This window comes from Marmota monax, unplaced genomic scaffold (genome assembly GCF_021218885.2).
Source record: "Marmota monax isolate L192 unplaced genomic scaffold, Marmota_monax_Labrador192_F-V1.1 WCK01_AAM20220418_F8-fsc00004, whole genome shotgun sequence".
Lineage (NCBI taxonomy): Eukaryota > Metazoa > Chordata > Mammalia > Rodentia > Sciuridae > Marmota > Marmota monax.
In genome coordinates this window covers 12565306-12592849 of record NW_026692881.1, presented here as the reverse complement: position 1 = coordinate 12592849, position 27544 = coordinate 12565306, and the positions used below count along the sequence as shown (strand labels likewise).

General features: G+C 41.7%; 1 protein-coding gene across 1 annotated transcript; it reads left to right on the top strand.

Annotated features, from left to right (window-relative positions):
- The first annotated feature begins 4017 nt into the window (after nt 1-4017).
- Nucleotides 4018-27155, top strand: LOC131424390 (uncharacterized). The gene is made up of 2 exons (XM_058581158.1): nt 4018-4375; nt 24551-27155. The coding sequence occupies exon 2, from the start codon at nt 24642-24644 to the stop codon at nt 26382-26384; it is 1743 nt and encodes a 580-aa protein (XP_058437141.1). The 5' UTR covers nt 4018-4375; nt 24551-24641; the 3' UTR covers nt 26385-27155.
- The last annotated feature ends 389 nt before the right edge of the window (nt 27156-27544 follow it).

Here is a 27544-nt window from a genome sequence, read left to right as displayed (position 1 = left end):
ATAGGAGGTACCCATTCTGCCTTTATAACATTTTCCCTTTTGATCCTCCTTTCCAGTCTCACTGGTATTGTCCCATAAAACACCTGCACTGATAGATTTCTCTTGCCTCCCATCTATTGCAGCTAGGTTAATCACTGTGAAAAGTAGGTTCAACCCCATTGTTCCCCAACTGCAATCATTTATGACTTTCTAATGCCTACAAAATATAGCCAAGCTCACCAGCATATGTTCCAGGCTTTCAACAAGCCATGGCTGTCAGCTCTCTCAGGCTCACACCCCATTTCACTCTTCTGATTTTCCTTATTCTCCAGCCAGTTGGACTGATCTTCCCTAATGCTGTCATCTTAACTCAGATGACAACTTGTCCCGCTACACCTTCAAAGTTCAGTTATAACTCCACTCCTTCATGAAGCCTTCTCCAAATCTCCAAGTCACAATGCTTCCTTGTGCTACCACAACACTGTACTTGAGCCTCTGTTACAAAACTCAGGCCATTCTGTCCAGTGTCTGGATTATGTTCCTTGGAGCAAAATACGTGACCTATTTGTTTTGGAAAAGTAAGGGTTAGAACCTATGATAAAAGCCATAGCAAACCTCCCTCTCCGCTACCAGGTCAACTACAAACCCAGTGTTCCTGGTAGGTGCTCAATATTACTCTTTCTGCTTCATTGCCTTTATGTTATCTCTTAACATGACCATCTTCCCCTCCAGCTCTTAAGAACCAACTCAACTTTGAATTCCAGGGTGAAGTCATCTTTGATTATTATAGCGATATGGAAGTTTTCCAGCTTGGAATATGTAGCGCTTGATTGTACATATTATTAAGACAGAATTTTAGGAATAAGAATGAACCTTAAAAGACCATGCTAACCTAAATTTAATGTGCATGCAAATCACCCGGGGATCTTGTTGAAATAAAAATTATTTAGTATCAATTGATTAATAAATGATTGAGTCTAGCGTGAGGTTCAAGGTTCTACATTTCAAACAATGCTCATACTGTCACCCAGGGACCGCACTTTGGGTATCAAAGATATAGACCACATTAATCATTCCAGGGAGTTTCTTTTACTGGCTCTCAGACATGTGGTCATCTGCACCTGACAACTGTTCTTCATGAGCAGCTCTTTTCACAATGGGCCAAGGGCTACTTACAAAGCTCATCTCTCCTCCCCAAATATCCAAGTGTTTGTCAGTTTTCTGTGCCTCAGGAGATTCCTCCCTGCTTTGCCCTGTGTCCTTGGGAACCCACTGTCTTAGTCTTAGTGACAACCTGCTTATCCTCAAGGCATTTCTTCCAGCTCTTTGCGCTGATCCCTATAGTGTCCTACACCCTGCTCCCCACCACCCATCCTTGGAGGCCCAGGAGAAAGAGTTGGTAGGGGATATATCATGCCAGCCCACATGCAACCTTTAAAAACTGTTTAAAAGTTTAGCTGTTTTCTTCTTATTCCTGTCTGTGGTACATTTTTCCTTCTTGGTCACTACTAGGGATGAAAGAGCTAGTCACTGTCAGGAATTTAGTTCAGCTAGGTCTTAACAAACTACGGTTTTGTACCTTAGTCAGCTGGTTAGAACCTATATATACACAATGATTATTTGTAAAATAAGTAAAGAAATCATAAATTATTTTCAAACTTCTGAAAATTTAAAAAATTTTAATGGACAAATACTGTATATACTTATGGGATATAATGTGATGTTCTGATTGGCTTGTACACTGAAGAAAAATTCAAGTTAATTGACATATCTATCACCTTAATTTTTTATGATGAGGACATTGAAAATCTATTCTTTTAGCAGGAAGTTGATATTTACACAGTTTTCAATGAGAAATGTGATTCACTATTTATATAAATAAAGATGGAGCCTCAATAAATCAAGTAGATTTCCAGTTTTGGAAAGGCAACAGTGTTTTGTATTTCACATGGTCAGCTTCCTTAGGTATACTATACTCTTTACACTTTTGAAAGAAACACACAACATGGATGGATACTTTTATAATTGTACAACTTTTGTTTGAAAATTATCTACTCGGTGCTGGTTCTGTTTGTTTTTTTTTAATAGTAAAACTATAAAGCTCTTTGCTTTAGCCCTGCAATATACCAGAATACCATAATTATCACGAAATGCTTAAAAATAGGACCTTTTGTGCTGTTCCATATCCATTGGATATTTTAGCTCTATAATAGCCAACATGAAGTTGGAAATTCATGTGAAGAACATGGTTTGCATCTGCTCTGGGCCCTGAAGCTAAATCCATCTGAAGAGTATATTCATTGACTTTCTTCTGGACAAGTCACTCTGTTAATATAATGAAAACAAGTTATTTTTAATTTTTTGTCAGAACTTTAAAATATTAACCAAAAGAGAATATTGTCCATATCCATGCACCCACTGTGGAGCTTCATGAATTATCATCATCTTGCCAGTCCTGTAGAAATCAGTGCTATACATCATCTCAAATGGAACAAGATCACAATTTCAGATGAGACACAGAGCAGTGTGTTGTGTAACCAAGGAGAATTATTAAGCAAAAGGTGAAGGTACACTCCCAATACAGGAGGGCGTGTCATCCTGATCAAGAGCATCCCTCTACCCTGGTTTTGGGTTCATGCTTTCTTTATGACCAATATTGTCTGAATTTTGTTCTTCCCCTTTCCCTACCTCACATGATTAACAAACATGATTGACAAGCAGTGTCATATAACTCTAAGTGAAAGGCACATGCGCTGTCCCAGCATACTCCTAAAAGCCCACAAAGAGGGTGGACGCAAAACTGCAATGCATGGCAGTGTGCTAAACATTACCTTAGGGCATATTTTAGCTTAGTGTGCATGCACCTGGGGACCAGATGGGACCAGTTTGACCCAGTGTGCTACTTCCAGAAAAAAAAAAAAAAACACAGTTCTGACTGGAATTGTAGAGAAAATAGCCAAATCAGCTACAATTGACTATTTCTTTGTATGACTACCTGTACAAATCTGTTTTTTACTAAATCTGATTTTTCAAGTAATCTGTATTTTTATGTGATATCTTCCCTATAATTGAGGCAACTTAAAAATAATGGACTCAATCAAAACACTTTTGTATGTGATATTTGGCCACTTGTTTGAGACATCTTCTGGGCTGATAATTTCCCTCCCCAACACCAAATGCTCTTTAATCCCCACCCCCAACTCCAAACTCTAGTACTATTATCTCAAGCCCTAAACTACCTCAATTTAGTTATTTGGATGTTTATTTTTTAACACTTAGGTATATTTATAATAATACATCTATCTATCTATGCTATTATATTTTTAAAATATGTACCACTGTATAATCCCAGGAGTTTGGTGTTATTAAAGAACACTGAGTGTGTTCTTTAATATTTGTGTGTTCTATAATATTTGTAAGATGTGCATATATTTGCTTTGGTCCATAACATTATTTAAGGAAACGGTTCTTGAGTTTTTTTTTTTTTAAATTCCTTCTGTATCATTGTTCCTATGTTACTGTATCAGGTTAGGACTAAGAACAAAGATGGGAGAACTATCAAGGATTTATTCAGAATGACAATTTGGCCAAACGTGAAGCTTCAATTTATTTAACGCTAAGTGGTTATTTCAGATTATTAAGTCATTGGAAATTCTGAGTTTCCACTTAAGCCACAATGTAGCTACCTAACTTAGAACATTACTTTTGCAGCAGTTTATTTCATCTTCCTTTTCCCAAATGCAAGGCTGTTTTGTTTTAAAGATCTAAGTTTCTTCACAACTGCACCGCCAAGCATTACGCTCCACACGGAAAGCTGTCAATCAACATTTGTCGAGTGTTTGAATGAATGCAAGCATACAGACCACTTCTGTGCAGCGTTCCACGCTAGTAACTTCCCAACTTCATCTTCCCACATTTCCCAGGACAAGTTCCAAACCACATACGTTTACTTAACTAGTTATTTTCACTAGGGGCGCTGTATTGGGGAAATAAAAAAAAAAACAAATGCAAGTTGTTTCATTTATTTGGCAATGCTATTACAGAAGTGAGCATGTCCACCATGTCCCCCATCCTTAGGCCTATTTGCATTCTTGGAGAGCTCTGGTGGACGTCACGCTCAAGACACCTGAAATCTCAATTTCCCTCTTTGCTCTTCAAGACGGATAAGACCCGAAGCATCCGGGACAGGAGGACGCCTCACCCAGCGCTGCAATAAAGCCGCACCGGCGCCCGGGTGGTCACACCAGGACTGGGGTGACCACGGTACACGGCTCCCTCAGGGCGTGCGAACAGGACCGCAGACTTGCACGCCTGGATTCTAGCCGCGGGCGGGGAAAGCAGAGGAACAGAAGTGCGTTACACCCAGGAATTACTAAAAGCAGTCACTCCCGGAACGGTAAGGCGCCGAGGCCCACATAACGCATGCTCCTGGGCCGCGGGGCGGGGCGCGAAAGTGCGGAGGAGGTCTGTGGGCTGTTGGTGGCCTCCCTGGATCCGCAGAGGGTCGTGAGCTGCGCTTTCGCTGCTCAGGAGCGACAGGACAGACGCGCTCTACCCCTTCAAGTGGTTATCGTGCTGCCCCCCAGGGCCCCCAAGACCCTTTCCTGACAGACACTCCGTGCTTGGGTTGCAGCCAGGCTCTGAGGGAAAACCCGCGGGGGGCCAGCTTAAGGCGGCCGAAGGGATGGGGTGGCCCAACGACGTGGAGCCGCTCCAGCTTTGGGGGCCAGAGCCACTTGGGATGCTGGGACTTGTAGTCTCCAAGGGCCTGTCCCATAGACTTGCCCTCTCATTTGGGGAAGTGGTAGGGTTGAAACTTCACTGGAGGCCAGCTTCTGAGTTGCATCAAATGCCCGTGGGCAGGTGTTTGTGTCTGCGGGACACCTTGATAGGGTTGGTGCAACGAAAACAAGTTCATGACCCAGCCTTTGTCCTCACTTTAGAGTAAGCACAAAGATGAACCTGCAAGGTAGGATGCAGTGAACAAAAATTAGCCTACAAAGGAAGTACTTTGGAGGTCAAGGATCAGAGGGGGTGCGGGGTTGGGGGGGACCCTTTCTGGAAGTAGTAGAATTTGAGTCAGGCTTTGACACGTGGAATGCTCGGGGTGAGCGGAAGTTGCAAAAAGCAAAGGATGGAGGTGGGAGGAAATGTAAAAGTTTAATCTTATTTGGAGGTTTATGTTGGAGACCTCATTAGAGGGCGCAGGGCCTGTTGGCCTCACTTGGAGAAAGGACCTACGGATTGACTTTCTTTCCAGTGAAGACTAAATGCACAGATATACCTTGAGGTTCAAATAAAAGACAGGATCACAGACTTCCTCCAGTCCATTTTCTGGATCTCTTTGGTGTGGTTGCGCTATGAATTAATATACTTGAATCTTGTAATTAACTTGTGGGTAGCATAATTACTTAGAATTGTGTGTATGTTAGATATAAACTTTCAAAATACACCACAGTAGACATAACCTGTTTCCACATTTATTTTATTTGTATGTACCAGAAGTCCCCACACAAGGCAGGTGGGCCCAAATGGTTCTGGACCTACAGGAGCAGGTTATGATTTGGGACTTGGTCTTGAGAGCAGTGGGTAATTTAAATTTGATGCGTTTCAAGACATACATTATTTCACAGATCAGAAAATGCATCTTCAGGCCACTTATTCCTGCTTTGGATTTTTGGAAAGTAAGATCAAATTAAACTAAAAGGTATTAATTTTCATGAAAGTCATGATGCATTTCCTGAAAGTCATGAGGCATTTCAAAGAATGCTGTGACATACTGCTATATCACACTTAACTAAGTGTAGAATATTTTTGTTAAACTCTATTTTTCCATACCCTTACACCAGTTAAGAGTAGCTGATTCCATATGTTTAATACATTTTTATTTTGACAAAATGTAATCCATTGTCTAAATTTTTATAATAACTTTTAGTGAGACCTTAATATTTTTTTCATAGTAATCTAATTCAAGTCAAAGAAGTCTGAAAAAGCATCATTTACATTGCTAAAGGAGAGTTCAGAAAGAACTCTCATCAGAGTATGTGACAATAGTTTAACCCACTAAAGATAAAACTGTATTTTGGACTGAATTTAGTTGTGCTATGAAAGGAAAGGGTATTGGCAGATTTAGAAAGATTTCCAACAAGCTGGGAGGAAAATGAAGGGAAATGAAATTTTTGTGATCATTCTATACTCCAGATATTTTTCTGTAATTTTATTCTGCTAGCACTCCTGAACGCAAATAACATGTGACAGAAGCAATCAAGATTGTTGAAAATTGTTCTGAAAAGAAGTCTGTTGAGTCCTAGAGGACATTTCCATGTGGTAGGCCATACTTCATCATTCCGTTCCAACTAAAGCAAATGTCATAATCTTGCATGGCCCCTTTTTTGATGGGGATTGCACAGAATCTGTAGATAACTGTTTGTAATATGGTCATTTTAATAATATTAATTCTGCCTATCCAAGAGCATGAGAGATCTTTCCATCTTCTAGTGTCTTCCTCTGTTTTTTCATTATTCTGTAATTTTCATAGTGGAGGTCTTTCATCTCTTTGATTAAATTTATTCCTAGTGTTTTTTATTTGTGTGTGTTGGGGGGGAGTGGCTATTATGAATGGAATTGTTTTCCTGATTGTTTCTCAGCAGATTCAATATTAGTGTATAGAAAAGCTATTGATTTTTTTCATGTTGATTTGTATACTGCTTCTTTGCTGAATTTATCAGCTTTACAAGTTTTCTGGTGGAGCTTTGGGAATTAAGCATATGATCTTATCATTTGCAAATGATAAGAGCCATAACTTGACTTACTCCTTTCCTATTTGTGTCCCTTTTCCTTCTCTTGCCTAGTTGCTCTGGCTGAACTTTCAAGTATTATATTGAATAGGAGAGGTAAGATTGGACATCTGTCTTGTTTCTGATTTTAGAGGAAAAGCTTTCAGTTTTTCCCTATTCAGTATGATATTGGCTTTGGGTTTGTCATAGATAGTCTTCATGATATTGTGGTAAGTTCCTTCAATCCCTACTTTCTTCAGGGTTGACTATCCAAAATCATGAATGAGTAATGAATTTGTTTTATCTGTATCTATTGAAATGATCATGTGATTTTTTTTGTCCTTGGTACTATTTATGTGATATATTATGTTTATTGACTGACAGATTTTGAACCATATCTGCATCCTTGTCATGAAGCCACCTTAATCATGGTATATAATCTATATAATCTTTGTATTGTGTATTGAATCTGATTTACTAATATTAAAGATTTTTGCATCTATATTCATCAGGAATATTGGTCTGTAGTTTTCTTTACTTGTGGGCCCTACCTGGGATTGGTGTCTGGGTGATTACTGACTTCATAGATTGAGTTTGGGAGTATTCCCTCCTCTTCTATTTCATGGAATAATTTGAGGGACATTCATATTAATTCTTCTTTAAATGTCTGGTAGAGTCCAGCAATTACTCCATCTGGTCCTATACTCCTAAAGCTCAGGAAATAATAACAAGAATTAATAAATGGGATAGCATCAAATTAAAAAGCTTCTGTGCAGTAAAGCAAACAATTAAGAGCATGATAAGGGAGCCTGTAGAATTGGAGAAAATCTTTGCCAGCTACTCCTCCAAAAGAGGATTAATATTTTATTAAGGATTTATAAAATTATATAAAGAACTCAAAAAATTTAACACCAAAACAGCCCAAAATAAGTAAATCAATGTATGACAAATGAATGTACAGACATTTCTCAAGAAAAGTACAAATGCTCAACAGATGTATGAAAATAATGTTCAACATCTTTAGCCATCAGAGAAATGCAAAACAAAGTTACATAGATTTCACCTTACTCCAGTGAGAATAGCAGCCATCAAGAATACAAATAATAATAAATACTGGCAAGGATGTGTGGAAAAATGAACTCTTAAACACTTTTGGCAGAATTGTATATTTGTACTATCACTATGAAATCAGTATGGAGGATCTTCAAAGTTTAGGAGTGGAGCCACCTGATATGACCCAGCTTTACCATTCCCTGATATTTATCCAGAAGAATTAATGTCAGCATACTACAGTGGTAAATGCACATTCATGTTTATAGCAGTGCCTTTTACAGTAGCCAAGTTATAGAACCAGCTTAGGTGTCCATCAGCAAAAGAATGGATAAAGAAAATTTGGTATATATAAACAATTTGATTTTGCTCAGCCACAAAGAAAAACTAAATTATGTCATTTGCATTAAAATGGATGGAACTTGAAAGCATCATGTTAAGTGAAATAATCCAGATTCTGAATGTCAAGGGTCAAATATTTTCTTTTATGTGTGGAAGGTAAAGAAAAAAGGTTTTTGGTGAAGGATCTCATGACAACAGAAGACAGACAAATAGAGTAAAGTATGGGTACAAAGGGGATGGAGGAGGGGAGAGAAAGGAAGGTGCTGGGAATGAAACTGACCAAATTTTATGTGCATACAAATATGTCTCCGTGGATCCTACTATTAAGTATAAATAAAAAATATTATGCACCAAGAAAAAAGTATAAATTTTATGCACCTTAAAAGCTGTTTTTTTAAATAAGAGGAAATTCAGACAGACAGACACACACAGAGGAAAATGTCACATTAATTCACAGAGAAAATGACATATGAAGATATAGGCAAACAGAGCTATGCCACCACAAGTCAAGGGCTGGGACCAAGTCTGCCAATGGAAGAGGCAAAGAAGAATCCTCCCTCAGAGACTCTGGAGGAAGCAAAGCCCTGCTGTAAGACAATATATTTCTGTTGTTTTTAACTATTCAGTTGTGGTACTTTCTTATAGTAGCTCTAGCAAACTGATATAGTTAGCATATGACCCAGAACTTCTATGTCAAGGTACTGAACCAAATGAAAGCAAAACATGCAATTTCGCAAAAGGCTTGTTTGCATATGTTGAGGGAAGCTTTACTCATCTTAGTCCCAAATGGAAACAAGTTGAAAGTCCAAAAACAAGTAAAAGGATATGCAAATTGTGGTGTGTGTGGAATATTATCCAGCAATTAAAAGAAATGAACTATAGGTACATGCAGTAACAAAATTGAATCTCAAAAACAGTATGCTCAGTGAAGAGGTCAATAAAAAAGACTACACATAGAACAATTCCATCTGTATGAAATTCTCTAAGAAAAAATAATTAGAAGTCTAGTGACTGAAAGCAAAAAGTGAAGCTTTGAGGGTAACGTCAATGTCTTTATCTGGATTATGGCAGTGGTGGTTACCATTAAAAAAAAAAAAAAAAGATATTGACAGACTGGATGGGTCTGCCCAGAATGAGGAAAGACGGGAACATGTATCAAAAGAGGTAGTGACTAGTGTTAATATGGTAGTTTGAAGGAAAAATTGTAAACTTGCCCCTCGTCGGTCAGGAAGTTTAGCCAAAATATTTAAGGAGATAATTATGTGAACCCGAGAAAACAATCCAATACTGGGTGAAAAAGTTATTATAGGGCTTTTGGGGAAATTTTTAGGTTGTCAGACAGATGGTCATGAACAGGGAGAATATGAAGAAAGGAGAAAAAAAATCCCTCTTGGAGTGAGGGAAGAGGGAAGGAAGGTAGAATGAGACAGACATTATTACTCTATATACATGTATGATCACACTATTGGAGTGACTCTGCACCATGTACAGCCAGAGGAATGAGAAGCTGTGCTCCATTTGTGTATAGTTCAGTTCAGCTCTTCCTGTTGTGTTTTTTTTGATCATTTTCTACCATAGTCTTTCTATTCTTTTTTTCTATTTCTGAGTTTACTGAGTAAATTCTCTAAAAGCTATAAGGCTTCTTTTCAAGCTCTGCTCCTCTCGACCTCATATATGGGTGTTATGTATGTGCAGTGTATCCTCTGTTCTTGGGAGTTTCTCTGAGGATAGAAAAAGAGTATATATAAAAATGCATTTTAAAATCATTGTTGAAACTATCAAAATGCAAAGTTTTGTGAATATCACCGTTGCTATTACCGGACTTCCATTTACTGAACCTACTGAATTGGGGAAGCTCCCTGATTCACAATGATTTGTTAAGTGTGGTCATCACTGTGTTAGAGGATTAAGTGGAGACCTTGTCCATGATTTCCAAAAATTATTCACCTCCGAGTCACATGAAACCAGAAAAGAAATCCTGTTTGTTAATTGGTTCCAAGTGCTGTCAGCTTCAGATGGAGGTCTCTTGTGTATAGGTTAGGGGTGGGGAATAGTGTCCTTGACTGGCACATAAAGGGGGCATTTCATAGGGAGGGTGCTAAGTCTTAACTGGACTCTGTTCTTTGTACACCCTTTCTAAAAAGGTTAACAAATTCTGTTTGTGTGGGTGTGTGTGCGAACGTGTGTGTATCAGCTTGTTCTAATTCTCTTATTCCAAGTTCCTTTGCTTGTCACATATTGAATAGAATAATCTAAAACCCAGATTTTTATATTATCTTCTATTTTGTTGGCTAACTATCATTAGGACTTCTCTATTTCAAGGTATTACAGAAAAAGTAATATCCATTTATAGTCTTCTTGTCATTTTGATGGTGGAAAAAATATTTGAACTTCTTTTTAGGGCAAGTCACATGGCAGAAAGAATATCAAATATTTGTGGTTGCCTTGGGAATCTCAGCTTCTAGATATTACTGATTATGGAAATATGGAACATATTCAAGATGGAGCAAGTTGATAAGCAAGTCGTAGTACACCAGACGGCCTAAGAAGAGGGTTAGAAGGACTTTTAGATGACCTATGAAAAATATAGATTCCTAGTCATCTTTTGTTCCATTTATGATAACTATATCCTGCCTTCCTGAGGGAGTGTAGCTAGATGTTTTATATAACCAAGTGCTTTTCTTGTTCATTGTTATTAGCTGTAGGAAAAACCAGTGTTGTAATTGACCATTTGCCAAATTGTCCATAAGGCAGGGTAGGTATTACAGGTCTAAGAACACCGAGGCCGGGACATCCAGTTTCTTGTATTCCTGGATCTTTCTTGGAACAGCCTGTGGCATCTAATGACATAGCACTAGTTACTCCCAAATTCAAGTTCCTTAGCATAAACAGACTTTATGGAAACACTAAAAATATCTTACGTGGCTTGCTTCCAGCATTTCTAGCACTGACTCTCCCCAGCAGCTCTTTGTTCTCACCAACCTCAGAGTCCTGGGGACTCCCTTGAGTGCTGTTGACTTGTGTAGAGAATGAGGCTCTCTGAAGGTTGGGAAGGTCTGGGGGGAAACTGTCCCCCCCCCCCAGTTCCTTGGTGGATCTGGGAAGTGTCAGTTCTGGAGGCCAATAGCTGTATGGCCTTCTGGGTTCCACACTGTCTCTGTCTTACCCTCAGGAAACATTTGACATCCACTCAGAGAACCCAGGCCTATTAGAAAGCAGCTACAGCCCCAGTTCTCTTTCCCCTGGAGCTGACAGACAATGAAGAAGATGACGGGTTCCCTGTTGGGGAGGAAGCAAAGCTGGAGGCTGGGGTAGTGCCAGGATTTGAGCACTAGGGTCTGCAAAGCTCAGAGTCCCTCCCACTGGACTCCATCAGGCGTGATGGTGATGGGGATGTTGCAGGAGCACGGGCCCATGGGGACATGTGTGTGAGGCACCAGGTGTCAAGAATGGGGCAAGGTCACTTGAGGTTATGGGGGTTGACAGGCCCTCCTGAGTCAGGAAACTCAGGTAGCAGGCTCTAAGCTGCCCATCAGAGACTCATGGAGCTGAGACCTCTTTGAGATGATGTAGCAGCTGCCCAAATGACCAGAAAACACTTTGGCTTTCATCCCTTTTCATCCATCTTCTATTCTAAAAATTCAGCTCTCTCTGGCTCTATTACTCTATCTGCATCTCTGCTGCATTCACTGGACACCTTCCCTCCGTTCAGATGTGCTTCCAAGAAGGTCCCTTCATCCAGCCCAACTCCACTGATTTTTTTTAAACAGAAATTAGAGCAGTGTTCAAGCATTCCAATTAAGTTACTTTCCAATCCTAGTTCTGCTTCTTTTGAAGAGGCAACTTAACTTCCGTGTGCATCAGTTTTCCCATATACAAAATGGTGTTGATATTAGTACTTAGATTAAAGCTTTTAGTGAAGTAATGGAAACCCAGCCTGCAGTTGGCTTCACACAGCAGTTGCTGTTAGTACAGGATGGGGCTTTCCAGAAAACGGAGGCAGTGCAAAGACCCACCCCACCTCAAACCTTGATTCTTGTGATCAAGTCATACAGATTTCAGATATGTCACTCAGAGTAATAGGCAATGAATGTATTAGAAGGGATGGAAAAGCATACAAGGCACACTTGAGGGAGAGAGTCCTCTTAGAGAGGAGAAGGACTGCATGCCTCTCCTGTATTCCAGTTATATTGGGAATTTCAGAGAATCTTCCAGAGAGTCCTGTCCAGGGTGACATCATGAATTTTGATAGCAGGATGACATCACACTTTCAAGTCTCCACTGCCATGGCAACTCTAGGTCACTTTGGCCCACGCTGACTTGATCTAGTTGGATTCTTAACCATAATTCTTTCAGATTTGTGGTTAGAAGAAATCATCCTTATCTCCCTGAGTTCTGGGATCTGGTCTGTGAAATGGGTCACCAAAGTCTTCCCATTCAGGGTAATTTAGGTTCCAATTATTGACACTGCAGGCCTGCATTTCTCTTGCAGGGAAGAGGTAGTTTGCTGAAGAATGCAACATATCCTTTCTACGTAAGCCAGGCAAAGCTGCAGGTAAATTGCTTCTTAGAAAAGAAACCATGTGGGGATCAGCACAGTGGGCTCGTCTCATAGAATTATTCTCTTAACTTCTTGTTCCCATCACTCATATCTGTCTGTCACCTGTCACTGGAACAATCTATTTTGGCCAATATCATAAGGTCACAGAACACAGGGTTGACCACAAAACCAAACTAGCAACTTATGAGGCAGAAACCACCTATGACAACTTTTCTCAGAAGGTTGCTATGTCATCTGGCTGCCCTTTGCTGAAGGAAATAGGCAGTGGGTCAGTGAGGCTGTTGTAGTGACAGACGAGGCAAGGCACCAAAAATAGCAGGAAACAGTTTTATTTGGCTGCAGCCAGGTTCAGAAGGCACAGCTTTTGCTGTTGTAATCAATCAATCCCGCGAACCCTGAGTTCGGGTAGTTTCAGAACTTTATACCCAGCATGTAAGGGGAGGGGTTCAGAAGTTCACAGTCTGCAGAAGTTCACATAAAAGCAGCTTTTTCTTTCACTGTTTTGGGCAAGTTAACCCTTCAAGGGCAGCACCTGAGAAGGGGAGAGCTTTTTCTCCCCTTTCTTTCCTCCCCCTGCCAGCTGTTACCATGGAGCCCAATTGGTAACTTCTCTTATCTTAAAAATATAGACATCTCTGTGAAGCCCAGCTCAAGGCCAGAGGCCTGGTTTGCACCTTTCTACAAACTACTATACTGGATATGTTTGTGTAAGGGGGTGTCCAGCACCTGGAGTGCTGACTTCTTCCAGGCCAGTGGCCAAGTAAAACAGGGCAACACGAAAATAGGAAGTTTATCTGCATTGAACTATTTTGCAGAGACTCGTTTGCTGACAGTCCTAAAATCAGCCATGGTGAAGATTTCTGGAGAAGCCCAGTTTTCTGTAGAGAAAGGGGGTGCCACTTCAAGAGGGATTGGTGTCATTTTCTTTGGCCCATGCTGACTTGATCTAGTTGGATTCTTAACCATAATTCTTTCAGATTTGTGGTTAGAAGAAAGCATAGAATTCCCAGAATCAGACAAACTTGTACTCAAATTCCTGCTCTCTGATTGCTATCTGTGTGACCATGAATGCCCTGCTAATCTTTCTGACCCCTGTTTCCTCAAGTGCAATATACACTGACAATATCTACACTGTTGTGCTGCAGGTGAATTGCTTCTTAGAAAAGAAAGCATGTGGGGATCAGCACAGTGGGCCCATCTCATAGTCTGTCACCTGTCACTGGGATAATCTATTTTGACCAAGATCATAAGGTCACAGAACACAGGGTTGACCACAAAACCAAACTAGCAACTTATGAGGCAGAAACCACCTATGACAACTTTTCTCAGAAGGTTGCTATGTCATCTGGCTGCCCTTTGCTGAAGGAAATAGGCAGGTGGGTCAGTGAGGAAGACTGGTGTCATTTTCTCCTCATGACTGAAAGCATAGAATTCCCAGAGTCAGACAAACTTGTATTTAAATTCCTGGTCTCTGCTTGCCATCTGTGTGACCATGAACAACTTACTAATATTTCTGACCCCCATTTCCTCAAGTGCAATGTAGACTGACAATATCTACACTGTTGTGAGGATTTCATGAACATTGCACATAAAGCTCTTAGCAGGTGCCTGCACCCAGCAAGCACCCAACACATGATGAGGAGGAAGATGGAGAGGGTAATAGGAGGTTTTCTTGGTCTGGAGTTCTGTGGTGCTGCTCTTGTTATCTGAGGAGGTAGGAGGGAGGCAGGTTGAGACTTGCTACTACTGGTGAAGTAGATGCTTATCTGAGGGTCTCATTTTGAGCCTCTCTTCGACTTCCTGACCCCTAATGTCCTCCTGCTGGGGGGAATGCCTGAGTGTTGCCTAAAACCCTTTGTTCCTAACTCTGTAGGAATGGTTTGCCCTTCCCTTTCCTATGATGACTCCAAAGTCCTGTTATATTCTCATTTCAGTGTTTAGTTTTCTTTCCTTGATGTGTCCTTATCTGATTTTGGTGAGAATGTAATACTGATTTCATAGAATGAATTCCAAAGTGTTCCATCTCTTTTTATTTCATGGAATAATTTGAGGAATATTGGTATTATTTCTTCCTTAAAGGTATGATAGAATTCAGCTGAGAATCCATCTGGTTTTGAACTTTGATGGAAGGTATTTTATTACTGTTTCTACTTCATTCCTATTTATTGCTCAATTTAGGATTTCTGTTGTCCTCTTGATTCAATGTTGGTAGGTTGTATATTATCTAGAAATATATCATTAGAGATGTTTTTGCTCATTTTGGATGTTTTTATTTCTTCTTTAATCCTGAAAGATAGCTTTGCTGGATATAGCAATCTTGATTGATAGTTACTTTTTATTTTAGGATTTGGAACACTCATTCCAAGTCCTCCTGTCTTTTAGAGTGTATGTTGAGAAATAAGAAGTAATTCTAATTGATTGCCTCGTATATGACCTGACATTTTCCTTTTGAGGTTCTTAATCCCACCCTTGTTCCGTATATTAGGTATTTTAATTATAATGTGTCTTACAGAGATTCTCTTTGACCTTATCTATTTGGGGTTCTGGATGCCTTCTGTATCTGGATGTTCATCTCATTCTTAAGGTTTGGAAAATTTCTTGTTATTATTTCCATGAAGAGATTATCCATTCCAACAGCATGCACCTCACACTCTTCTTCATTTGCAATGATTCATAATTGTGATCTCTTAATGTTGTCTCAGAGCCCTTGTTTATTCTAGTCATGATTACTTATTTTCTTTCAATACAATCTGAATGTTCAAGGCCGGTCACTTTGTCTTCCAGCTCTGAGATTCTGTATTTGGCATAGTCTACACTATTAGAGAGACTTTCAACTGAATCTTTTATTTGGTTTATTGTGTCTCTGATTTGTAAGATTTCTCTTTAATTCTTTTTCAATATCTCTATCTCCTTAGTGAGTTCTCATTCTTATCCTGTACCAAATTCCTTAATTTATTCAAGTGTTCTGTATTCTCTTGCAATTCATTGATCATTTTTAAAATCACTTTTGAGTACTTCATCTGATATTTCATCACCTTTAATATCTTTGGGGTCAGTTGATGGTGAATTGCGCTGGAGAAATGAAAGGTTCTCAAAGTGCTCTGTCTCACAGAAGAGACTGACACAGGTTAAGGGCTATTATAGCACTGTGGGAGGGACACTCTGAGAGGAATACAAAGGAGGGGATTGAGACCATCATTAGAGAAGGGGTCAGAGCCTTCAGGAAGACTTCCTGGAAACAGTGACATACAATGTGATTATCTTGAGCTTCAATTTCTTCATTACATAGAGTTAGCTAAAGAAGAGATGAAAGAAGTATTTTAGGCAGAAGATAGAAGCAGGAACATTTTGCAAAGCTTAGGCTATGAAAAAAGAAGTACTGGTTTAGAAATTAACACAATAAATGCACCTGATTCTGGATTCTGTGACTGGCTAGCAGCGTGGCCTTAAAATTATTGTTAAAGAGTTTGACTTTGATTTTCAGGGGCATGAGCAGTACTGGAGAACTTCACAGTGGTAGGGCTACATGATGAGGTTTGTGTTTTGGGGATGATCACACTAGCTTCAGAGTGAGCATGGATTGAAGAAGGGCATAGAGGTGGCCTCTCACCTCTACAAAAGGCCCCCTAAAAAAGCTGTTGTATGAATTTAGGAAAGAAATAGAAGTGAATGGAGTTGAGAGATATTCAATGGTTAGAATAAAACAGAGTTTGGAGGGAGAAGGAGGGAATGAGGGAAACAGGGGGGTAGGAGATGGCCTTTACTGAACAGATGATACAGAAAGATTAGTGTGGGGGGGAGTTAAATTTTTAACATGGTAAGTTTAGCTATAGAATATCAAAGCAGATATGTCCTATAGGTGACTGGTACTATAAATCTGGAGCTCAAAAGAAAGAAATAACAGCTCAAGGGCTATAAATACAGATCAGGGAATCATGTCTATAATAATGAGGGGGTTAGCTAGACATGGTGGCACACATCTGTAATCCCCATGACCAAGGAGGCTGAGGCAGGAGGATTTCAAGTTCAAGGCTAACATTGGCAACTTAGTGAGACTCTCAGCAACTTAGTGAGACCCTGTCTCAAACAAAAACAAAAACCAAACAAACCAACAACCAAGGGCTAGGGCTATAGCTCAGTTGTAAAGAGACCCTGGGTTAAATTCCCAGTGCCCCTCACTAAAGAAAATAAAGATTAGGGAGGTGTAATGACACCTATAATAATAGCGTTTGGGAGTTATCCTCACAGAAAGTAGGGAGTTGTCACTGTTCAGTTGGGAATATATATATATATATATATATATATATATATATATATATATATATATATAGAGAGAGAGAGAGAGAGAGAGAGAGAGAGAGAGAGAGAGAGAGAATCAGATGAAGTAAGGTCCCAAGATGGAATGCTGTGGAACATCCATATTTAAAGGGTATGGAGCAAAAAAAAAATGAGTTAGCAAAGTAGGGATCAGATAATTAGGAGGATTACTAAAAGAGCCTAGTGTCATGGGAACCCACATGGAGAGAGTTTAAGTAGTAGGAAATCCACAGGAAATGTAAATACTGAAATGTGTTCATTGGATTCAGCTCTAGGAGGTCACTGGTGATATTTGTGTGAGCAACTTTAGGGGAACAGTGTGGCAAAAGCCAGATGCAGTGTGTTGGAGATTGAGTGGGCTCCAGGGAGGTGGAGTTAGGAATGTACATAGTGTGAAGAGAAGCAAAAAAAAAATCATATTGGGGTATTCAAGTTATTAGAAGTGATATGGCAGCGATCAGCTCCCTGGGGATACCAGAGGAGAGGTGGTGGTGAGACAGGAGAGTAAACCAGTACCATATAAAGCTCTAAGAGGGTGTGGCCTTGCCCCACCCATCTTGGGAGAATAGATACAGTGTGGCTCCAGTACTGTTTTTGATAACCAAGTATTGTCCTTGCTAGCTGTCCCATCCCTAAGGAGGGTTCTACTGGCATCATTCCCAAAGATCAGTTTTTGTATAAAGAGTTTCCCAGAAGGTGGAGTAAAATTTTCCTCTCCAACTCATATGTCCCTCAGGGTCTTTGGGTTTTCAGGAATTTCCATAAAGAATTCCAACCATTTTGGCAGCCATTTCCTTGTACTGTAACATTTGCTTCCCTTCGTGTGGTATCTTGAACTTTTACTAAGGCAGAGACACTTTTCCCTGCCCTCAGAACATTATTGAATTCCAAAGGAAAGAAAGCATAAGGAATCATTCAGTGTCGGCCCTCCCCAAATTGGATTCCTTGTCTGGCTGCACCCTCTTGCCTCAGTAGGCCTGAGTAAATGGGTAAGCATAGAATCGGGAATGGGAGCCACAGGAACAGATTGTGATGTCCATGTCATTCCTGTGGTCTCCACATTGCCTCTACATTCTACAGGGAACCTATAACACCTCAGGGATAAAAAGTATGAGACTCCTGTGAAACCCAAAGTGTAAAAGCTGGCTATAGAAGGCATAATGCCTTTTTTATTAACAATACCAGCTCATTTTTACCTTATAGAAAAATTGACATGGCAAGACAGCTTGGAGAATATGTAACCAGTGAGTGAGGAGTTAATTTGACTTATTTAGAAGGGTGTTCTTCATTGCTTTGGAGAAAGAACTTTCAGGGAAATGACTCATTTACACCCATTGGCAGGGCACCTTCTCCTTCAGGTCTTGTTAGATGTACACTGAGACTGTTTTCACTGCCCTTGTATTCCATCATATGATCCCACCCCAACCATATTCCTATACTCTTTCTTCATTCAGGGTATAATGTTGAGAAGGACACTACTTTCTTAGTCATATCATGGATTTGATGATTTGAGTACTCTACCACAAGACTGAACAATTTTTTTTACTTTCTGTTTTTTTATTAATATATTATAATTGCATATAATATTTGGGATCATTTTAACATAATTATACAAGCATGAAATATAATTTGCTACAATTCAATTACCAGTACTTTTTCCATCTTGCCTTCTAAGAATGAGCTTGGTCAAATGGCTTGGTTTTGTCAATGGGACGCAGATGGGATTGAGAAGGGGTATGTCCTGGTTGAAACCATAAGAGACATCCTCTTTCCCTGTCACTCTCATGAGCCCCTACATTCATCATGGGAATGTGTTCCAAGAAGCCACTGGGCAGGGAAAATAAGAAATAAGGTAATGGTCCTGATCCAGACTCACCAGTGGGAGTAGAGGTTCTCAGCTGACTTGCAGACCTGCAAACATGAAAACTTTGAGGTTGCAATTAAAAACCAAACTAATATCAACTTATTGGAAGCTGTCTGTGAACTACGGACATTGTTTGATGTGGTGAGCCGTGTTTGCAGACCGCTGCCGCCATTAGAAGATGGCGCCGGTCTCCGTTGTGGATCTTGGTAAACAACTCCTTATTTGGGAGAGTTGGCGCGCTGTCCCTCAGTACCCAATGAGAAAACCCCGCGTGGCAGCTTTGGATTGGACTTGAGTAAGCTTTATTAGGCTGTGTGGGGGTGCGTGAGGGAGAGAGAGTGCTTGAGAGAAACCTAGAGTTAAGGCCTGAATAAACCGCTGAAAGAAGAATCCTGTGTTATGTCTTCCTTGCTGGCGAGGGGGTCGCGGCAGTTGGTGGCCCAGACGGGGAACCGAATACCTCTCAATCCCAGGATCCAGAACTTTTAGCGGTCAGGGTGGTGCACCGGTAAGTTCCCAGGTAAGTGGGAATCCGCGGAAACATTAGCAGGTCGCTCCTCTGTAAAAAGAGAGAGCGGGGATTTTTTGGACTTTCGCTTTATTTCTTTGCTTTCGCTTTCTGCATTAACGCCATGGGCGCCTCTGCTTCTAGCCCTATTCTGTTAGCCCTGGATGGACTGCTACGATCTAAAGCTTTAAAAGTTAAACAGAGTACTTTGCAGATGTTCTTAAAACAAATAGATCTAGCGGCCCCGTGGTTTGCTTACTCGGGCAGTCTCACGACCCCCAGCTGGGAAAAGCTAGGCAGGGATTTAGATTTTGCACACGAACAAGGGACCCTCGAAGGTGGGGTGATTCCCTTATGGAAGTTAGTAAGGGGTTGTTTATCTGACGGTAGATGTCAGGATGCCCTAACCAAAGGACAGGAGGTTCTTGAACAATTGCATGAGGAGAGGTCCGAGGGAGCTGAAAGTATTAAGAGTGGGGGAAGTGATAGAGATGATAAAAGTTCAAGTCAGCCAAAGACTAGACTTTATCCAGATTTGACTGAATTGAAAGCCTTTGAGGAAGACAGTAGTTCAGATAATGAGGAAGTATTGGAATTGCTATCACGGCAAGCTAGAGAGAAAAGGGGAAAAGGTGAAACTAAAGGGCGAGGTGATCCCCGTAAGGCTGTCTACACAGAACATAAGTACCCAAAGACAGATGTGGGATATGAGGAAGAGGGGAAGGATGCTTTGGAGATTCCTCCTGACCCGCCACCCTATCCTAACCCAGGATCCAATAGGACGTTTCATGCACAAACATGGAGAAAGGTTCATTCGGACATGGGTCTAGCATTCCCTGTGTTTCAAGATGCCAATCGGGGGCGATATCATGAACCCCTTGACTTTAAAATTGTCAAGACATTGGCTGAATCAGTCCGAACCTATGGTGTGGATGCTGCATTTACACTTACCCAGGTGGAGGGCCTTTCTCGCTTTTGTATGACTCCGTCTGATTGGGCGAGCCTGGTGCGTGCCTGTATTTCTCCAGGAAAGTATCTGGATTGGAGAGCATTTATGTTAGAGGGGGCAGTAGAGCAGGCGGCCCAAAACCATGTGGCGGGACGCCCTGCCTGGGATAAGGACATGCTTTTGGGACAGGGCAGATTTGCCAATCAACAAACAGGGTACCCACCGGAAGTATATGAGCAAATCAACAACATCTGCATCCGAGCCTGGAAGTCCTTGCCTAACAGAGGGGAAGTATCTGGTAATCTAACTAAGATCATCCAAGGCCCCACAGAGCCTTTTTCTGACTTTGTAGCTCGGATGGTAGATGCAGCGGGGAAAAATATTCGGAGACCCTGATAGAGCTATGCCTTTGATCAAACAACTTGTTTTTGAACAATGTACTAAGGAATGCAAAGCAGCTATAACCCCATATAAAAATAAAGGAATAGAGGCATGGATGAAAGTCTGTAGGGAAATAGGTGGGCCCCTTACTAATGCAGGGTTGGCTGCTGCCGTTCTCCAGCTAACCCGAAAACCACCTCCTCATACAGGAAAGTGCTTTAGATGTGGCCAGGAGGGACATTTTAAGCGTGATTGTCCCCGAACAGGTCAGTTACAGGACAAAAAAGGGTCATCCTCAATTGTTCGACAGCCAGGACTATGTCCTCGTTGCAAGAAGGGTAAACATTGGGCTAATGAATGCAGATCAGTCAAGGACATTCATGGACAGCCAATACCAGATAGACAGATGCCAAAAAACGGCCGGAAGGGCCCTCGACCTCAGGGCCCGCAAATATATGGGGCAATGGAGAATGGGACAATGGAGAGCGAAACATGGCCATCTCTACGACATCCCAAAGATCGCGGAGAACCACTACAGGTGCCGCGGGACTGGACCTCTGTTCCGCCTCCAGACTCGTATTAACACCTAAAATGGGAGTCCAATTGGTGGAAACTGACTTTAAAGGACCTTTGCCACCTGGTACTGTAGGGTTGTTAGTTGGGCGTGCTTCTTCCGCTTTACAAGGCCTTTACATTTTCCCTGGAATTATTAATCTGGATACAATAGGAACAGTAAAGTTTATGGTAGCAGCTCCAAAAGGTATTGTGTCCATCTCCCCAGGAGACCAGATTGCTCAATTGTTAATTCTACCCAGTCTACATACCCGTTTTCCTGCTGGCTCCCATTTGAGATTAAACGATAAGATTGGAACAACGGGGGAAATTGTGTCTTTTTGTCCTTAGAAATGGATGACCGTCCCACATTAAACTTAACTATAGAAGGCAAATCAATTTTAGGATTACTGGATACTGGAGCAGATCGTAGCATAATAGCAATGAAGGACTGGTCAAAGGGGTGGCCGGTGCAACTCTCGGATCAATCGCTGAGGGGTTTAGGATATGCTCAAGCTCCACAAGTCAGCTGTAGACATCTATCATGGAAAGATTCTGAAGGACATTCTGGCATTTTTCAACCATATGTGCTTGATCTTCCAATCTCCCTATGGGGACGTGATCTTATGAAGGACATGGGGTTTCAACTTAGCAATGAATACTCAGCAGTTGCCCAAAAGATAATGCAAGACATGGGTTATAGACCAGGTCTTGGATTAGGTAAAAATTTACAGGGACGTAGACGTCCCGTACAATCAATACCAAAACTTAACAGACATGGGTTGGGTTTTTCTTGGGGGCTGTTGAGGATCAGGTGCCCATTACCTGGAAGTCAGGGGAGCCAGTATGGGTGCCTCAGTGGCCACTCTCCTCTGAGAAACTGGCTGCAGCACATGTTTTAATTCAAGAACAGTTAAAGTTAGGACATATAAGGCCATCCACTTCTCCTTGGAATACACCCATATTTGTTATTAAAAGGAAGACTGGAAAATGGCGGTTGCTGCACGATCTACGGGCTATTAATGCTCAAATGCAACTCATGGGATCTATTCAGAGAGGGTTGCCTTTACTTTCTACTATCCCTAAAAATTGGCCAGTGATATGTATAGACATTAAAGATTGTTTCTTTTCCATCCCATTGTATCCTCTAGATTCAGAACGTTTTGCTTTCACCTTGCCTTCGTGTAATCACGAGGAGCCTAATCAGAGGTTTGAGTGGGTGGTTCTGCCGCAGGGCATGGCAAATAGTCCTACCATGTGTCAAATGTTTGTAGGTGCGACTATTGCTCCACTCAGACAAAAATATCCATCATTAAGGTGTGTACATTATATGGATGATATTTTGTTAGCATCAAAGACCCAGGGTATGTTGGAGGCCGCTTATACTGATTTAGTACATTTGCTACAGTTGAAAGGCTTGCTTATTTCACCTGATAAGGTACAGATGGGGGACTCTATTAATTATCTTGGTGCTACTATCTCTTGTAAAGCTATCACACCCCAAAAGATAACTCTGAGGACTGATAAATTACAGACACTGAATGATTTTCAAAAATTATTGGGTGATATAAATTGGATTAGAAGTTACCTACATATTCCCAATGTTGAATTAAAACCTTTGTATGAAATTCTTAAAGGTGATTCAGATCTTACTTCCCCTCGACATCTTACTGAGGAAGCCAGGTCAGTGTTGCTTAAAGTGGAAGGGGCTATACAACATGCTAGCCTTTGTAGATTTCAAGAGGATAAACCTCTCCAACTATGTGTGCTCGCCACTGTGCTACAACCTACTGGAGTTTTATGGCAAGATGGTCCTTTACTGTGGATACATCCACGTATGTCCCCTGGAAAATCCCTTGAGTATTATCCTGATGCAGTTGCTTCCTTAGCTATGTTAGGGATACGACAAAGTGTACAATTTTTTGGTTTCTCTCCAATGTCTGTGATTGTTCCTTATACATGTCAACAAATTCTGGTCTTATGTGCTAACTTGGATAATTGGGCTATATTACGATGCTCTTTTTTAGGAGAGAGAGATAATCACTATCCATCACATCCTCTTATTACATTTGTTAAGGAACATCCTATCATTTTCCCTAAAATCACTTCTTCTACGCCTATTCCAGGAGCTGCAAATATCTTTACAGATGGATCTAAGACTGGTAGTGGGGCTTATGTGATAAATGATCAACCTCCTATCCAACATCAGTTTGCTCCTGGCAATCCGCAATGGGTGGAGCTGCAAATTGTCATAAAAGTTTTTGAACAATGTCCATTTCCTTTTAATTTAATCTCAGATTCTGTCTATGTAGTTCAAGCTTTAAAGGTGTTGGAAGCAGTGGGTCCCATACACACATCAGGAGTAATGTCTTCCCTTTTTCTTCATCTTCAAACATTGATTTGGAATCGTTCCGCCTGTTTTTACCCCTTGCATATTCGAGCCCACACAGGTTTACCGGGTGCTCTTTCTGCGGGTAATGCCCAGGCAGATCTTGCTACTCGTCCTTCTTGGGTGTTCCCTATTTCCTCCTTAGATCAAGCTAAAAACTTTCATAGTAAGTTTCATATTAATGCACGAGCACTTCAGAAACGCTTTACCATCTCCCGTGCTGATGCTCGACAGATTGTGTTGGATTGTCCTAATTGTGTGATTTTACATCATCCTCCTTCTATAGGCGTAAATACTCGTGGTTTACGGCCTTTAACTATATGGCAAATGGATGTTACTCATGTTCCTGACTTTGGTAAACTTAAATATGTCCATGTATCTGTAGATACTTGTTCTGGCATTATCTATGCTTCCGCTTTGTCTGGGGAAAAAGCTGGAAATGTTATCACACATTGCTTGGAAGCTTGGGCAGCCTGGGGATTCCCACAGTCCATTAAGATGGATAATGGTCCAGCATATACTGGGCGACAATTTTCTTCCTTTTGCAGCCAGATGGGTATCCAACTTGTCCATGGTTTACCTTACAATCCACAAGGCCAGGGTATTGTAGAGCGCGCTCATAAGACTCTAAAAGAGATGTTACTAAAACAAAAAGGGGGAATTGGCTTAGGCCACTCCCCGAAAGAGCGCCTCTCCCTGGCTCTATTTACTATCAATTTTTTAAATTTGGACATTCAAGGGCGCTCTGCTGCAGATAGACATTGTTTGCCCTCTGCCCCGAATTTTGGGTATGTTAAGTGGAAAGATGTCCTTTCCGGACAATGGTATGGGCCTGATCCCGTGCTGGCATGGGCACGAGGTTCTGTCTGTGTTTTCCCACAGGACCGAGCGGAGCCGGTGTGGATCCCTGAACGACTAACGAGAAAAGTCTCGAAGACAACTGACCAACAACGGGGGACCCTACAGGAGTCCAATGATGAGACCCTTCATTCTGCTGAGTATCCTGGCCCTATCACAGATGATAATGGTCCAGATGTTACCGATGCAGTGGTGGGCGGTAGCTCGGACATGGCCGATGCCGATGCTGGTCCATAAAAATTCTAGTGTCCTCCCCACTCTTTTTTCTATTTCATGTGAGATGTCTGCCCCTTGTGTCTCCCCTAGAGGAGACAGGGAACGGGTTTTCAACCTTTCTCGTGTTAATCTCACGGGAGTTTTCTGCTTCAGTTTCTTGAGAACCCGTTGTATTCGCTTACAGCGCAACAATTTGACCAATTGGGAGGACCCCTTACAGAACAGTAGGGTCTCACTGGGAACCTTGTCTGTGGTGCTTAACCGAGTGAGTAATGGGGAAAAGGAGGGCTCAGGAGAGACTACAAATTCGACCGAAATGAATATCACCACTTTGGCTATAATTTCCCAGGTGTCACTCCCGGTGGCTTTTCCTAACGCTAGTAATGCCACTTATTTTAAGGCCTCTCCTTATTGTACCCCGTACTATTCTTTCCCCCCGACATTCATGCCTTGTCAAGATCATTCTTGGGAGAAGCACCAAGTTGCTGTGGGTTTCTCTCTTTCCCCTTCTCTTAAAAGGTATTTGTATAATTCTTCCAAGGCTAATTCCACTACAGGAACAGGCTGGTCTTGGTTTCAATGGTTGATTTCCAATGAAAAGGGGGCCACAGCCGATGTCTCTGCTCTGGCTCAATTGAGAGGAGTCCAGAGCTGGCTGTTTAATGTGTCTGGCTCTGTACAGGACACTGCTAATGGTAGGAGGCTTAAAAACATTTCATACAATTCTCAGGTGTCCAATGCCACACTGCCCTCTGCAGCAGTCTGCCTTCATTCTCCGTTTCTGTTCCTTTTGACCAATGATACCAATACTACAGGATCAGAAATGATTGACTGTTCTAATTGTACATATGTCTTATCTGAGTGTTGGAATGGATCTTGGAGCACGGCAGTTGTTATGAAGGTCCCGACTTTCGTCCCGATTCCGGTTACTGCAGATCCGGACTCCTTCCCTATTGTTGAGGTGCTCAGGAGCCGTAGGGATTTTGGAATCACGGCAGCTATTGTAACAGCGGTTGCAGTGTCTGCTGCTGCAGCGGTCACTGCTGGAGTGGCCATGGCTAATCAAGTGCAGACTGCGGCCACGGTTAATCAGGTCATCCAACAAACTTCCAACATTTTAGAGTCTCAAAGTAAAATCAATCAACATATTTTATCAGGAATTTTGGCCGTTAATCAAAGGGTGGATCTCCTCCAAGCTCAGATTGAGGAATTGTCAGACCTAGTACATTTGGGTTGTGTTGATCATCATGCACATCTATGTATAACATCTCTCAGATTTAATGATTCCAGGAATACCTCTCAAATTATTGGACAGTACCTGGCCGGAAACTGGTCCATGGAAGCAGAGAAGTTGATCCAGACCCAACTGACACAAATTGCCATGTTGAACAACACTCGTGTGGACCCTGTGACATTGGGCCAATTTACGAATTGGTTGTCTTCTGCTTTTTCTTTCTTTAAGGAATGGGTGGGAGTAGGCATTTTTGGAGCGATGTGTTGTTTTGGGGTTGTCCTTTGTCTGTGGCTTTTCTGTCGCCTAGGAGCTCGCCATAGCCAAGAAAAGGCTATGATCGTCCAGGCTTTTGCAGCCCTAGAGAATGGTATCTCTCCACAAGTTTGGCTTGCGCAACTTAAGCAATGATTTCCTGGGTTTTGGCCATTGCACCCCAAGTTATCTTTGACATTGCACTGGGATTGGCATGCCCTCCTCTTCCTGCTTTCCCAGTTATGAAAGGCCATGCACTCTGCAGGCCTTGTTGCCATTGCACGCAGGTGGGCTTCCATGCTGGCACTGCACTTTATGCTTTGGACCCTTCGTTTTCTCAGGGGCTGAGAGATGGTGTTGCCACTTCCAACCTCATAGTCACGGATCGGCTACTTGTAAAATCCCCTTTCCTTTTCGTCGTCATCACGATGCAGGATGTGAGGCAAGGCACTGCACTTGAGTGATCCGGTCTCCGGACCTCAAGGGAAGCATGTCCTATTGCATACGGGTTTGACGTCCAAGCCCTGTCCCACGAAAAAAGGCGTCGGCTGATATGGTGTCAGATCTAGGGAAGGCGCCTCCTTCGGACTGAGCCATACATTGCAGCCATGTTTGCACAGTGGGATAGGACCTCTACTTTCGCCTGCATTGTTTTTTAAGAAATAAGGGGGAACTGTGGTGAGCCGTGTTTATAGACCGCTGCTGCCATTAGAAGATGGCGCCGGTCTCCGTTGTGGATCTTGGTAAACAACTCCTTATTTGGGAGAGTTGGCGTGCTGTCCCTCAGTACCCAATGAGAAAACCCTGCGTGGCAGCTTTGGATTGGACTTGAGTAAGCTTTATTAGGCTGTGTGGGGGTGCGTGAGGGAGAGAGAGCGCTTGAGAGAAACCTAGAGTTAAGGCCTGAATAAACCGCTGAAAGAAGAATCCTGTGTCGTGTCTTCCTTGCTGGCGAGGGGGTCGCGGCAGTTTGACCCAATAAGGCAAGAAAGCTGCTATTCTGGGCACTCTTGGATGAAATTCCCTGGTTTGAGAAAGCCTAGATCATGCTGGCACCCTGACCTAGCTCACAGCTCCAAGTACAAACACTGCCCTCTGGAGATGGGCACAACCTGCCAAGCACCAAACAACCCATTTACCCCAACACCTATCCTGTTGTTCATGAAAAAGCTCCCTACTGATTCCCTCTGGTCTGTACTGCTATATATAAAGCAAGCACAGGCATTTTCTCTTTGTTAGAAATCAAACCCATCTGGTCTGCTCAACCTGTCATGCTCCTGCTTTTAAAATATTTCTGGCTTTCTGTGTTTATTTTG